General features: G+C 43.2%; 2 protein-coding genes across 2 annotated transcripts; one reads left to right on the top strand and one right to left on the bottom strand.

Moving 5' to 3' along the window:
- Window positions 1-465: 465 nt before the first annotated feature.
- On the top strand, window positions 466-4319 carry cldn11b (claudin 11b). The gene is made up of 3 exons (XM_022204598.2): window positions 466-1274; window positions 1567-1731; window positions 2362-4319. The coding sequence occupies exons 1-3, from the start codon at window positions 1049-1051 to the stop codon at window positions 2619-2621; spliced, it is 651 nt and encodes a 216-aa protein (XP_022060290.1). The 5' UTR covers window positions 466-1048; the 3' UTR covers window positions 2622-4319.
- A 1213-nt stretch (window positions 4320-5532) lies between these two features.
- Window positions 5533-14209, bottom strand: slc7a14b (solute carrier family 7 member 14b). The gene is given in 22 exon segments (XM_051940731.1): window positions 5533-5818; window positions 5820-5995; window positions 5998-6009; window positions 7193-7204; window positions 7207-7240; window positions 7242-7285; window positions 7288-7308; window positions 7311-7409; window positions 7412-7534; window positions 7537-7570; window positions 7572-7911; window positions 7913-7972; window positions 9111-9319; window positions 9672-9722; window positions 9724-9819; window positions 10744-10781; window positions 10784-10959; window positions 11048-11147; window positions 11150-11287; window positions 12379-12627; window positions 12630-12817; window positions 13821-14209. Coding segments are annotated over 21 exon segments (2277 nt in total). The 5' UTR covers window positions 12679-12817; window positions 13821-14209; the 3' UTR covers window positions 5533-5602.
- Window positions 14210-15601: the final 1392 nt, after the last annotated feature.

The following is a 15601-nucleotide window of genomic DNA, read 5'->3' as shown; positions in this document are numbered from 1 at the left end:
TACATGTTAACCATAAAAAAAACAGTCAAAAACTGTAAATAACAGCCACACCAAAAATCTGCAGTCCTTTTTTCCCTCAACATTTAACTTAAAAATTACATTCTTTTCACTGTAAATCTGAAGCAATGAAAATTATTATTATAGAGTTTTAAATATGAAAGTATTAGACAATTTATTTTTTGAGAATTTTTCTGGCATAATTTTCTACAATCTTTTTAAGATTTTCACTTTTTTTTTTTTTTTTTACAGGTTTAACGTTATTTTTGATAGTTTTTTGCAAGTATTTCTAAGGTTTTCATTCTTTTACAGGTTTCCACATAAGCTGTTTTTTTTTGTTTTTTGACAATTTGTTCTTGTTCTTGTTATTGTTTTTTTTTGTTTGTTTTTACAGGTTTCCACAGGTTTTTTTTTTTTTTTTTTTTCCAGTTTTCTGAGGACAGGTGAGCCAGCAGGGGGCCTCACAGCTCCAGGTGATGTCTTTTAAACCAGGAGCTGATCTGGATTCTCTCCCCGACTTCCTTCCTGATCATTTCCCTGCTTCTTTCTGATGGATTTAGCTTTTTGTTTTTGTGTCTCTGCAGGTCTGGTTTAGGTTAAATCTGTCTCCAGCTCCTATTGGCTCCTGCTTCATCCTCTCCTCTCCACACCCAGACACACAATCTGATTCCAGGCATTTTTCTGAGGATCAACCCACGGATCGGAGCTGTTTGCTGGTTAATTAAACCTTTTTACACCTCTATCTCCTCCAACTGACAGGAAAGCAGCTTTTTCTGCAGCTATTTTCAGTAAATTCTCTCTTTTTTTGAGGAACAAAGCGCAGATTTTTGCTGATTTCTTTAAGTTAAACTTTTTTCAGCCTCTGTTGCTCATTTTGGACTTTTGAAGCATCACTTTTTAATTCCTGCAGACAGAAAATAAAGAATCTAAAAACCACTGGAGGCAAACGTGAAGTGAAGTGAGGTTTTTTTTCTTTGTTTTTTTTCTTGGAGCGCGTAAAAGCGCACAGGGCTCTACATCCATCCTCCATCCATCCATCATCCATCCATCCATGGCGCACATGTGCAGGCAGGTGGCCGGCGGCGCTGCCAGCTGCGTGGGCTGGGTGGGTGTGATCGTGGCCACCGCCACCAACGACTGGGTCCGAACCTGCGACTACACGGTGGCGACCTGCGTCCGGATGGATGAGCTGGGCTCCAGGGGCCTCTGGGCGGAGTGCGTCATCTCCCCGGCCCTCTATCACTGCGTGGCCCTGAACCAGATCCTCTCTCTGCCCGGTGAGAAAAAAGATTCAGGTCCACCCACACTGATACGGACAACTTTAACGTTCTCATTTTGTACCAGAAACAAACACATGATCCGCACATTGCTGTCATAACTTTAGTTCTTCTCCACTTTTACTCCTAAATTCGTCTCAGGTGCGTTTTTTTTTTTAAAGAACATTTTTAACTCCGTAACAGAATGAATGTCTGGTTTTCAGCCAGATGTGGAGAAACTGAACAGATGTTTCATCTGTGTGTTACTGTGAATGTTTATGTGTGTTTATGTGTATTTATGTGTGTCTTCCAGCCTACATCCAGACCTCCAGGGCCCTGATGATCCTCGCCTGCCTCCTCGGCCTCCCCTCCTTGCTGCTGGTTCTTCTCTCCATGCGCTGCGTTCGGCTGCAGAACGACTCGATGGAGGTGAAGAGACGTCGAGCTCGAGTCGGAGGAGTCCTGTACCTCATCATGGGTCAGTAGTTTGGACAGCAGTAGTTTTACCCTCTAAAACTAGCGTTTGGGGTTTAAGAGGACATTAGTTTGGTTTGACAGGACAATTTGAGGTTTTAAAGGGACCGTCTTGGTTTTGTTGGACAGTAGTTTAGTTTTAGAGGACAGTTTTTGGTTTTAGAGGACAGTTTTAAAGAACAGTAGTTAGGACAGTTTTATGTTTAAAAGGGAGTTTTGGGTTTTAGATCACAGTTTTGATTTTATTGGACAGTAGTTTGGGATTAAAGGTCCGTTTTTGTTTTAAAAGAATATTTGAAATTTTAGAAGACAGTTGCAGTTTTAAAAGACAACTGTAGGTTTAGAAGACAGCGTTTTGGTTTTAGAAGACAGTATTTTGGTTTTAGACGACAGTGTTTTGGTTTTAGAAGAGTGTTTTCAGGATTTACTGTGCTCTGGTCTTTCCCAGCTGCTGCAGGAGGGATGTGGGGAGGTCAGGGTCTGGCAGCTTCATCCTGTCAGACAGTCTTACTTCCTGTGGGATGAGACAGGTTCTTCCCGTCTACAGCCTCTGGACAGACGGACAGTTTATGAACTCAGACACACTGCAGATAAACTGCTCTGAACGTTGTTCTTGTCTTTGTTTTTAAACCAGCTGTGTGCGGCATCATTTCCACCGTCTGGTTCCCCATCGGCGCCCACCAGGCCGAGGGTCTGATGTCCTTCGGCTTCTCGCTGTATGCCGGCTGGGTCGGCTCGGCCCTCTGCCTGCTGGGCGGCTCGGTCATCCTGTGCTGTCAGGGCCTCGATCCGGGGACCCCGAGCCGGGACAACAGCTTCTACTACTCCAGACAGAGGGGCACGGCCACGCCGTTGGACCCGCCGGCCAACCACGCCAAGAGCGCCAGAGTGTGAAGGACCGAACCTCCATCACCACGTTGGCCTTTATGCTCAACTCACACAACTTTAAGAGCGATTTGTAATAAAGAAATGTCTTAAAATTGAAAATCGGCCAAAAAACTACTTAATTTTGTATTTTAAAATGCAACAAATTACTGTTGGGGAGTTGAAACAGCACCTCGTACTCAAACTGTAGTTTCATTTCCTGTGTAGTGGAGGGTGGGGTAAGATGAGCAACTCGGGTTTCTAGAAAACTGGAACAAACTGGTTGCATGAGCAACCATGTTTGAAGACTATTTGGTTTTAGTGCATTAGTGAGCTACATTGTGAGGCTAAAGTGTTAGCATGAAGTTAGCTCTAAACTGGCAAATGATGGACTTTAGGTAGAATGGTGGCCACCTATGATCATTGGTAAATAATCACATTACTGCATTTCTGGATCGTATTTTACATTTTACAACCAAAGTGATTTTGAGACCAGAGGAAGACAGACAGGGCTTCAGCTTCTCTTCAGGGTTGAAGGAGAAGTAAAGAACGGGAAGATGAAGATCGACAGAACAACTTTAACCCATGATGAGCAGTGTGTGTCAGGAGATACCCTTTTTCCTTTGGATTTGGGTCATTTTTGACCCATGCTGCACATCAAAGGGTTAAAGAGATTCATGGCAAAAAAAAACCAATAAGTAACCAGAACAGGATTGAAGAGAGTAGGATCTGCCCACCAGGTCTTGGACGAAGAAATGGAGGCAGATGTTTTACGATATGAGGTATAACTTTTTCAACTGATGCCACAATTTATCCAGACATATTTTCCCCAAAGGCTCAATTTACCCCTTACTGGGTTAAGTTGAACCATTGGCTCCCACCTATAATTATTGGTAAATAACTACATTACTGTAAATCTACAGCTAATGTTGAATAACGGTCCAGTTTTGGTCAAATTTGTCCATTTTGAAGTGATTTTGTTCCAAAATGTGACATCTGTAGGCCTTAGTGAAGGAAACCGTCCTTTAAATTCGTACATTTCATCTTTAAATGCAACTTTGAAAAGGTCCTTTGGTCTTGAATTTGTCTTGCCTTGATATGTCGTCAACACAACTGATGGCACAGTTTACCCCGATGTGTTTTCTCCAAAGGCTCAATTTACCCCAAGTTCAGCCAAGAAAACACTTTTTTTTCCTGTAAGCCGTATTTTAAAAACTGTTCATTTCAGATCCAAACCAGTTGTTCCCACGGACGCCCCACATTCTGAACTATTTGTTTTATTTGCCTCCATTCTAACAATAAAAGCTCATCTTACCCCGCTCTCCCCGACAGTATTTTACACTTTACGAACTCGAGACATTTTGTTTTTTCGTTGGCTTTCTGCCTGGTTTACTGACTGTGATTCAAGTTAATCATGTCCTGTCAGGAGGTTTAGACGAGATCAGCTTCACATTTCTTTGTCTTTACGTGATTTTATTACTGTTTAAGTCGATAAGCTTCTGTCATTTCAGTCACTTTACTCTTTACATTTGTCAAGCAGAGATTTACCTGCTTCTATTTAATCCCACACAGACAGGTTTATCGTACGTATGAATAACTATCATTTTTACCATTTTTTACTCTTCGTACTTACAGCATGATCAACATATATCAGCCTGCATCGTAAGATTTGTGTCCAGCGCTACAAATAATAAACGTTTTTACCGAAAAAGAGTCCCAGGATGATGTTTTTGTCGCTCAAAATGAGACCTTTATTCCCAAACAAACAAACAGCCGTCCTCATTTCCACATTAAATAATACCATTCACCCAAACAAGAAAACACCACGTGCACAAACAAAACCTAAAGGAAAAACAGAATCAGCATGTGGCGTTCACTGAGTGTCTGATAAAGACGGAAAGCCACAGGCAGTCTGAAAAAAGAAAAAAATCATGTCTACGAGACTGATGGTTGATGGAGGAATTAAAGAAATTTAAATCCTCAAAGCTTAAAGCCAGATTAGCCTTTTGTTTCTAAAGGAGTGCAAAAAAAAAAATCCCCATTTCCACCACTGAAGTTCACCAGATGACAGAAAGCCGAGGTTTAACTCACCCGATGACTTCATTTCTGCTTCAAGAGAAATCCAGCTTCCTAAAATGATGAATTCTGCTCAGTTATTTTTCAGGATGCAGCAGCAGAGCAGAACTCAGAAAATACGACATCAGACAGAAAAATAAAATCATGCTAAAAACCAGGTGACGAGTATGAGGGCTCAGGAACAAACCTTGTAAATGTGTTTGTAAAGATATGTAGGAGCTTCATTTGAGGCAGGAATCAGTTTATAAGAGGGGTCTACGGGCACCAAAATACTGTTTCCTTGTCTGAAAAAAATCTAAATATTCAGCAAAAAAACTCCCCAAATTTCTGAAATTTGCAAAAGCCTTCAAGAACTCTATCACGATGATAAACTCTACAAGCAGGGAGTCTAAGAACTATTTCCAAAGCTGTAAATCAGGGGTGATTTTTGAAGGCACATACTGAGAACTGTCTGATCACTCTTCATATTCAATAGAAGCGAGAGGTTAAAGAACAAGAAAAATTCCTAAATGAGACCAGATCTGATGATGTAATAGTCAAATCTGGATCACTTTAGCATGAAATGTGAGCGTAGCTTCAGTTAGCCTCATAGCTAGTCGGCTACGGGGAGTAAAATATCTCCATCTTGGACTGTAACTTCGTCCCTTCATTAGAAGCTAACAGGAAAACAGAAAACAACATGGAAGCAGAAGTAGGTTTGTCTTCTCCGTGCTAACTCTTGTTGCTAACTCTTGATGCAACCACTCCAAGCTGCATAGCAACCCCGCAGCGTCTCCCACAAATATGCAGCTTGTCGGTGTTGGTGTGTTACTGAAGTGATTCAGAGAAGCATGTTGGGGGGGGGGGGGGGGGGGGGGGGGGGGGGGGGGGGGGTTTCCATCGTATCCTTCTTCTTCTTCCACTGAAACTTCCACGCTGAGTAGACAACGATGCGTTCACTGGTATTTAGTAAACATACGGTGTCGCTGAATGTGACTGTTGGATAAGGGTTCAGTCCTCCTCTTCCTCATCAACCCATAATTGGTCCTTCCTCTGGACCTGCTGCCTCTGCTCTCATACTGGCCTCCAGACTGGTACCCATGCTGGTCCCCATCACCCTCATACTGCTCCTGGTCCTCGTACTGGTTCTGCTGCTGGTGTTGTAGTGGTGGCCCTCTCCTCCGGGCCGACAGCCCTGGTAGGGCGTCTCGTCCTGCTCCTGGGGTAGAGGTCGTCGTCGGGGGAGAAGGTGTCGTCCAGGTGGTCGTCGTAGCGCTGGTAGGAGCTGGCGTGGGCCTGCTGCTCGCGGGCGTCCAGCTCCAGCGTACTGTGCCAGACTCCATAACACCGTAGATCAGCAGACCTGAGGGCGGACAGGAGGTAATGTTGTGGTGAGGGCAGCAGGTAGAGACGTCTGAGGAGTTTTATTAGCCTTTAATGGAATCCACATGAAGGGGAACATCTGCCAACCACTAAGCCTGGACACAAGCTCCACATGCGCCGTAACACCGGTTTTCTCACACGGGGGGGGGGTCACTAACCGCCCCAGGTTTAAAACACATCATAAAAGTCGGCATTTTTGATTAATCCCGAACTATCTGAAGTACAATAATGTCAGTTTGTTTCAAATCTAGTTTTCAGAGCTTCATGGGACATTTTACAAACTTTAAATAATCCATGCACAAACTACTAAAACATGCCGTCGTTGAATAAATTCACATCCTGAGACCAAATCTAAATACATCTAGAGAAAAGAATGTTTGAGAATATTTTTACAAATACCAAATAAATCTGGAGCTCCCCCTAAAATTCCATTTTCTCTTGTTCCACCCCGATGGTGACCAAACTGAATCTCAGATATAACCGTTAAAATGAAATTTAAATCTCCTTTTTGGTATCAGAGATGGTGGAGTGGAAATTTAGGATTTGAGATGGACTGACTCTTTTTGTAATCCATTACCCCCTGTGTCCTCACCAAAAATATTGTTTCTTTGTCTGAAAAAATATCCAAAAATTCACCAAAAAAATTCTGCAAATTTCTGAAAATGTGCAAAACCTTCAGGAAGAAAAATCAAATAATTTCTTAAAAGTTTGCCTTCAGAGTTTTATTTTCTTTTTAAATCCCCAAAATTTGGCAAGAAGTCTTGTAAATATTTTCAAAAAAATAGTAAAAATCTTCCAAAATAATCCTAAAAACATCTAAAATGATTCCATATACATCAGTAAAATTTCTAATATTTCTTTAAGAATATTCACAAAAAAATTAAGTGAAATCCAGCAAAATTCGCTGGAATTGGTTGATTTTTGTGAATATTCTTAATAAACACTGTTAAGATTTCTTTTTTCCACCAAAAAAAATGTTCAAAAATTTCCAAAAATGTTGAAAATGTGGACGTCAGAAGATTCACTGTGAATTTTTTTTTTCTCCACATTTTCAAACTTTAAACGGGTCAATTTTGATCCACAGGACGACACGAAGTTAATCCATGTTTTTTATATCATCACTGTGGTTGCGTATGATGCTACATTTCCAATCCAGAACTCACCTATGAGGCACAGATGGTGAACCTGGCCCAGGTGAGCGGAGACAGTTTAAAGCATGAGGTAGCTGTTGACCAATATGGCCGCTGCGGGGACGAAGGCACGCATGGCGCCATGTAGGCAGCCTCCTCTGACTCTCTGGCTGCTGTATGATCAGAACCAAGAGCTTCACCAAAGAAGCCGCCATCAGCGTCGGGCCCATCAGGCCTGAAAACACCGCCCCGACCCTGAACCCTGCTCAACGCCAAATATGACGGTGGACCAGAGGAAGAAGGACGTGAAGAAGAGGAGCAGGGTGCATCTGGTCACTATTCGGCCGCTGGCGGGGGTGGGTCGAGCTGAGGCGTCGGCATTCCCAGTCGCAGCCGCAGGGTGTAGTAATGAACCTCCCAGGAGCCTTTTCAGCAGCGAGCGTGGCCCGGTGTGGAAATCAGAGTCGTCTCCCTCCCCCTCAGTGGCACCGGCATGATAAGAAGACGAACCCGTCATTGTCGGAGCCGCCGATCAGATCTGGTCGTCTTTGGTGGGGACGTTTTCACGTCCTGCTGCTTCAGCCGTCCACGTCCACCTCGGAGTCGTACTGGTGGGTTCGATGTGTTCGTCGGGCTGGTAGCGCAGTAGGAGCACGCAGACGCTGACCAGAGTGTAAGCCAGCAGGGTGCCGATGGACATCATCTCGATCAGGTCTCTGAGGCTCACCAGCAGGCGAGGACGGCCGCCATAGTCCCGAAACCACACAGGCCACCGCCGGAGTGTGTGTGAGCGCCGACACATGTGACAGGAACCTGCAAGTACCCCGACACAAACAAAAATGGAAATTTTCATGTTGAAGCGTCCTCATCTGGATCAAAAAGTCCAGAGTACTGTTAGTGGTGTGTACCACCGTACGTATCAACAAAGTCAAGACACTGGATGATATCGTACCACCAACATCAGACCTTGTGCGCTTTTCCACCAGCACCTACTCAGCTCAACTCTATTCAGTTTGTGAGGTTTTCCATTAGGACATAGTACTGGTACTATTTTAGTTCCTACTCAGCCGGGGTTCCAAGCAGGCTGAGTTGAGCCGATAATGTGACGTCTACAGAGTGAAGGCCACTGATTGGACAGGGAGTGATGACACACTGAGAGCGACTCCTTCACGAAAACCACTGAGTGTTTTGTGACTTCAAGAGATTTTTACTTTAATATCCCACTGGTGGCGAGCTCACTTTAAGCAAACAAGATATTTTGAAAGTAGCATCGTTGTCTCTTGTATGCAAACAATAAGCTAGCTAGGAGCCATCAACGCCAACTCCGTGGCCGGGCCGCTGGTGCTATGATGACTCCACTACGATGAGGTGTACTCAATTTTAATGGAAAACGACCTAAACCAAGTCGAGTCGAGTCGAGCCGGGTAGGTGTGGAAAAGCGTTTTTCGTTACACATGTTTGTGACCACTGCTAGCATCTTTAAGTTCTCCAGGGAGCTCAAGCTGGAACAAACTTTACATTTAGTGTCTGTTAGCATTTCAACTGGAAAAACGGTGTGGATCAGACACCGATTAGTCATTACATTATGTTGGTCCCCTTTTGTGCTGCTAAAACTCCTCTGACCCAGTGGGGCATGGACACAGGACCTTTAGGGATGTCCTGTTCTTTGTCCGCATCAGCTCAAACAGAACTCTTCTCCTTCTTCTTCCCCAAAATGTACTTCAAGTTACCATTTCAACACAGTTCAGGAGATTCAGCAGCCATCACAGAGAGAGCTTGACATGTTTTCAGAACTTCCAGAGAGTGCTACAGACATCGCAGAAGCCCTAGGAGCAATGTTACGCTGCACAAGGAGGCTAATTTGACGAGGATGGCAGCCAAACTTTTTTCCCCCACAGGCACAGTCTCTGAATTTTTCGATCATCCTTCGTATGTTTGAATGCATCCTCACCTGAACAGCAGTCCGTCCCGGGACATGGCGTAGATGACTCTGGGCATTGGAAACAGGGAGCCCAGCAGGGAGACGGTGAGTCCGGCTATGGAGCCAACGGCCACGATGTACTTCCCCACCATGAAGCCGTGCACGGCGAACATCTCCATGAGAGGAGCAGAGCCATCGATCAGGTTATAGGGAACCATGAGGGTCAGGATCACACTCACCTGTGGAGAGGAAAGATGTGGAGAGGCATGAGGCTAACACTGCCCATTATCAGTCAGAAAACACCTGATTTCCATCTCTGTGGGCGACTGTAGCTCAGCAGCTTTGTTAAATATCCTCAGATGGGCATTTGGGCCCCTTCATGTACTGTTTTGTGCAATTTTTCATTTCCTTGAAGGTGAAGAATGCAAAACTAGCATTAGTGGGTTGAAATAAACCAACATTCACCTCTACCTGAAGGCCACCGTTGAGAATGTTTAGTGGAAATCAGCACATTTCAGTTGCCAAATGTTAAAGAGAAATATTCTTGTTTTCTTCCCGTAAAAGCTCAAACATGTGCAGCACCGAACTGACCGACACGTAGGCGGTGAGGCAGGTGACCAGCGAGGCGGTGATGGCGTTAGGGGATGGAGGTGTTGGGGTTTTTCGCCTCCTCTCCAGTCGTTGCGATGATGTCGAAGCCGATGAAGGCGTAGAAACAGGTTGCTGCACCTTGCATCACCTGAGCAGGAACTCCAAATCAGTGAAGACCTCAAAGCATACTTTGACAAAATTATTATTTTTTTACATCTGATATGAGGAACTGTCTCTGCATTGTGTTACAAATTAGTTTGGAGGTTTGATTTAAGTTCCTTAACCTAGTCTGACTCACCGGATATAGACTGTGGTATAACCAGGCACTGGCGTATTCCACATGACTTTCTCCTTCCCTTCCGCTATCTACACTATCGTTCCAAAGTTTGGGGTCATCCAGACAATTTCATGTTTTCCATGAAAACTCACTTTTATCCATGTGCTAGCATAACTGCCCAAGGGTTTTCTCATCATCAGTGAGCCTTTAAACACCATTAGCTAACACAATGTAGCATTAGAACACAGGAGTGATGGTTGCTGGAAATGTTCCTCTGTACCCCTATGGAGATATTCCATTAAAAATCAGCTGTTTCCAGCTACAATAGTCATTTACCACATTAACAATGTCTACACTGGATTTATCATTCATTTAATGCTATCTTCATTGAAAAAAAAACTGCTTTTTTGCTTTCTCTCAAAAAATAAGGACATTTTTAAGTGACTCCAGACTTTTCAAAGGTGGTGTTTGTGTTGCTTCTCCTCGAAATCCCATTCAATACGGAAAACAACAACTCCTCCTCCCAGGTTAGTAAACTACAAGCGGAAACTTTTAAGATTTGCCAACGACTTGGATCGTGCAGTTTGCAAACCCTGCTAGTGTATTCTGCTGTGAATTAGCCACATTAATACTGGTACTCTCCTCTCTACCTGCAAATGTACCACCCAAAGAATTCCCCTGTTGCTACTTTGAGGGGACACCATCGTTGCATCCTGGCTTAGCACCACCAAAGACCACTGTGACAACTTGACTCCACCTCAGACCATCTTTAAATAGATCTTTAGAGTATCCTACCCCTGACCAGCCATACGGCAGGAAGTTGCCGCCTTGCAGTTGCTGGCTGACAGGAAGAAGAGTCCAGCGATGATCATAAACACCCAGACCACGAGGTTGACAGCGTTCAGGACATTGTTGAAGCCCACCGACTTACGCACTCCCAGGGCAATGATCGCTGTCACCAAAAGGGCGATGAAGAGGGCCAGCAGGTCGGGGTATGTTCCTCACCCTTACCTGGGGCAAACAGAGACACAGCAACACTTCAACAAAAATATAACAGGAAAAACCACAAGATCTGATGTGTGGCAAGCTTAGTCTGCACTGACCGAGTCCTCTGAGCGTGCCCAGGTGTGTTATCATGTAGTTACTGATGCTGTGATTGGCCAGAGAGTCGAACATGCTGCTGAGAGCCGACGCCCCGCCGCTGTGCCGATCAGGTACTCCAGGATCAGGTTCCAGCCAATGAAAAATGCCACAAACTCCCCAACTGTAACGTAGCTGTAGGTGTAGGCCGAGCCGGTCGTTTTAGGGACCCGGACTCCGAACTCTGCGTAGCACACACCTGCAGGAAAACACTAGCTAGGACACAATGCACTAAACATTTCCCAAAGTATATTTTCATTCCAAGGTATTATTAGAAGGAAGGCTGGAAAACAAAGTGAAACACGCTGACGAAAAAGGACAAAACAACAAATTCAAGTCTTGCATTCTAAATTTTACTCAAGTACAAATAAATAATCAGTGGCGGTAGAAGGCAGCAGATATGTGATTGGGTTTGTACAACACTTTGCTACAACACTTTGCTATTTATGAACATCTGTAACTGCAGGATAGAGTATTAGCAAAAGGTTTTCATTGGATTAGAGCTGATCTGTACCAGGAGATAAGAAGATCCGCCTGGAGCCATCTGTAGCAACCATGAGTTAGCAGGAGCCATGAAGAGTTAACAAGAGCTATCTGGAGCTATTTGTAGCAACCATGAGTTAGCAGGAGCCATGAAGAGTTAACAAGAGCTATCTGGAGCTATTTGTAGCAACCATGAGTTAGCAGGAGCCATGAAGAGTTAACAAGAGCTATCTGGAGCTATTTGTAGCAACCATGAGTTAGCAGGAGCCATTAGGAGCTAACAGGAAGGAGCTATCTGGACCTAATATGAGCTGTCAGTAGCCAAAAAGAGCTAACAAGAAATACCAGAAGGTAACAAGCTTTAGAGGACTGATGAACTGGAGGTATCTGTAGCTATCATTAGCTATTAGGCATCATTAAGAGTTAACAAGAGCTATCTGGAGCTATTTGTAGCTACCATGAGTTAGCAGATGCCATTAGGGGCTAACAAGTGTTATCTGGAGAACAGGGGCAAGCTTATAGGAAACACCAGAAGCTAACTGGCACTAACAGTATAACAGCATTAGAAGCATTGCTTCACTCAACATTTCTTACATTTTTAAATTTCAAGTTATAAGCCATAAATTGTACCATACAGAGAGGGAAACCATGCAAAGAGCATTTAGACTGGATGTGCTACTAAAATACTGCACTGGACAGAAGGACAAAATAAGAAGTGCACTAAAATCAGAGTACTAGCTCCTAACATTGTCCTTGAGTAGACATACATTCCTACTTCCCACCACCGGCCACCTCTTGACCTCTTACCCGACAGTATGGACGCCACTGCTGCAATGATGAAGGACAGGATGACCCCTGGCCCGGCCATCGCCTTGGCAACCAGCCCAGCAACCACGTACATGCCCGTGCCGACACAGCTGCCCACCCCGAGCGACACCAGGTCCACGGTGGTCAGGACCTTGGCCAGGCCCACCGCAGACCCCTCGGCCAGCTCGGTGAGGTCGTCGGAGCCGTGAGCCATGGAGCCCACCGGCTTGGTCCTCAGCAGGCGGAGTACATGTTGTACCAGGCGTCGCCCAGAGACACCCGGCCGAGCCACGCCGCCATGGCAACGCCTGGTTATTACCTACTGATGCTAGTGTGCTACTCCCTGTACCTGCCCGCTGTCACTGCTTCTATCATGGTTCAGTCGTCACTGTGGTCATCTCCTCACACCTGGCCAGAGTCCAAACAGAGGCCTGAAACTCTGTAAACACAGAATAACATGTTTCAGGATGAATCAGAAGGTTTGATGAGCAGTACTGATGAATTTTAGTGTTTTATATGTACTTGTATTTCTGTCTTTGTGGTAATTTTTGTGATCTTTTTGTGCCCGTTTGGACGCATTTTCAATCTCTGTGGTTATTCTGAGCATCTTTGTATCACTTTGGAGTCTCTTTGTGGTCATGTTGACCTTCACTTTTTGGTCATTTGGGGTTTAATGTGACCGCTAATAATGGTTTTGTGTGTCATCACAAAGTTTTTATCTCTTTCAGGGTATTTTAAGTTTTCTGTTTCCATTTGGACTATCTGAAGTCATTTCACGTCCATGTGTAGTGTTTTTTTTTTTTATCTCTACTGAGCATCTTTGTGTTAATCTTAAGTCTCTTTGTCATCGCTTTGGTTGTGTTTTTGACTTGTAGTTGTTTGGAGTCACTTCAGATCTCCTTGTGAGTATTTTTTTGCATCTCTTTCACATCTTTTCATGTCACTTTGGAGGGACTTTTCATTTTGCTCTAGTCGTTTCTTCTTTTGCATGTTACTGTGATCAAACTTTCCAACTTGAAACGTCAAACTTCTGAGAAACTCCTGACCACTGGAGCCCCTCAGTCTGAGCCCCGTAGGCCTGTCCAGTAATCCTTCCATGCCGATGATGTGAAGCAGCAGCTGAAGCTGGGACTCCATCAGCTATTCTGCTCATTCACTAGAGCGAGACTCCCTCTCTGAAACATTAATGAAAACCACGGATCCACTTTCATGATGGAAAGGTCCGACTGTGGAGGCTAAAACTGAACCATGAACAGAAAAACTTCTAAACTGCTGCTTCAAACTCAAAAAGACGAGTTCAGTCAGCATCTGGACTGGAATAAACCTCAAACCAACATCCACAGGTTGGATTTAAGACCGAGAAGAGTTTGAGAGAGAGTTAGTGGAGAATGAACACTGACAAAACACCCCAAAGTAAAGAAGCACGCAGGTAAAACACTCACTGGTTGTGTGGTTCCCCTCCTGAGGCAGGCTGTGAGGCATTTGGTCGAGTCTTGGTCCTTTGCAGAGCTGCAGGAAACAGTGAGGAGAGGAGACGGCGGCGCTAAATCATTCAGACCTGATGCCATGTGACCAGACTGATCAAATATTCAACACCTGAGGCCGAGCGGAGGCGTGTGCACGCAGCCGTCATTCACTCCCAGCAGAGACCTCAGAACAGTTTGTGTTTGTGTGCAGGTCTGAGAACCGACCAGGTGTTTGGGGAAACTTATCTCACTTTTAAAAGCAGCAGGAGAAGATTCATGTCACCGAGACACGAACCGAAAAATCCACACTGCAAAAACGTCAAGTCTACCTCGTCTGTTTGTCTTATTTTTAGTCTAAATGTCTCATCCCACTTGATTTAGGTTAAATTTATTTAACAAGTGACATTCCAGCCGATGGAGGGACTTTTTTTTTAAGACAATGCATCTTAAATATCTTGTTAAGTCAATCAATCTTGAAATTATCTTGTTTTAACCCTCGTGTCGTCCTGCGGGTCAAATTGATCCGTTTTAAAGTTTAAACATTTGGAAGAAAATATATATCTTTTCACACTGAAAACTTCCACATTTTCAAAAATTTGGGGGAGATTTTTGAACATTTTTTGGTGGAAAAAAGACATGAAAAAAAGTTTCTTTAAGAACATTCACCAAAAAAATCCAGCGAAATTTCGCTGGATTTTGGTTGATTTTTTTGTGAATGTTCTCAAAGAAAATATGAGAAGTTTTACTGATATATATGGAGTCACTTTAGATATTTTTAGGGTTTTTTTGGGGACGCTTTTTATTTATTGTTTGAAAATATTTACAATTTTTAATTTTTTTTTATTTTTTAAATTTTTAATTCTTGCCAAATTTGGGATTTTTTTAAAAAAAATAAAACTTTTAAGGAATTTTCTTCCTGAAGATTTTGCAAAATTTCTTTTTATAAATTTGGGTAATTTTTTGCTGAATTTTTGGATTTTTTTTTCAGACAAGGGAACAGTATTTTTGGTGACGTAAATGAGAACAACAGGAGGTTTAAGACACTTAAGCCTGACAATCCTGGTAAAATAGAGCTTAAAATAAGTTTTCCCAGCTAATTCTAAGATCTCAATATTCTAAACATCACATCTTATTTCAAGAAATCTTACCAAGTCATTTTTCACTTGTTCTACTAGCAGATTTTTTTTAAACCTATTTCAGAGTAAAAGTGTCTTGAAATTAGTCTTTTGTCTTGTTTTGAGAGGAGCATTTTTTTTCCAGTGCACCTGATTCATGTGGATCAACAGACGCAACATGCAGAACACAACAAAAGTTTATATTCACTTATAAAGGCCACGTGCATCACGAGGCTTCAGTGACTCCTAAAACTCTTGATTTGGATTTGAAATTTACATACAGGAACTTTATCAGTTTTAGTGATGTAGAAGGATGCAATAAACTCATTTTCTCCTTAAGTCCTCATGCGTGAGAAATCTGAAATAACTACAAGAGACGGAAAATGACCATAAAAAAACATAAAATGAAAACATGGACAAGACAAAGAGATCACACAACCACAGAGAGAGAAAATAACTACAAAGAGATCAGAAACAACTACAAAGAGACACAGAATTACTAAAAAGACTCACAAAATAACTAATAAAATGCACACAATGACACAAAGAATGAGTTCAAAGAGACACAAAATGAATACAAATACACACTAAATGATTACAAAGAGAAAAAAAAGAATATTACATAGACACAAAGCTACCAAG

Source organism: Acanthochromis polyacanthus, chromosome 20 (genome assembly GCF_021347895.1).
Source record: "Acanthochromis polyacanthus isolate Apoly-LR-REF ecotype Palm Island chromosome 20, KAUST_Apoly_ChrSc, whole genome shotgun sequence".
Lineage (NCBI taxonomy): Eukaryota > Metazoa > Chordata > Actinopteri > Pomacentridae > Acanthochromis > Acanthochromis polyacanthus.
The sequence above is the reverse complement of the archived record's forward strand: the minus strand, read 5'-3'. Positions and strand labels throughout refer to the sequence as shown.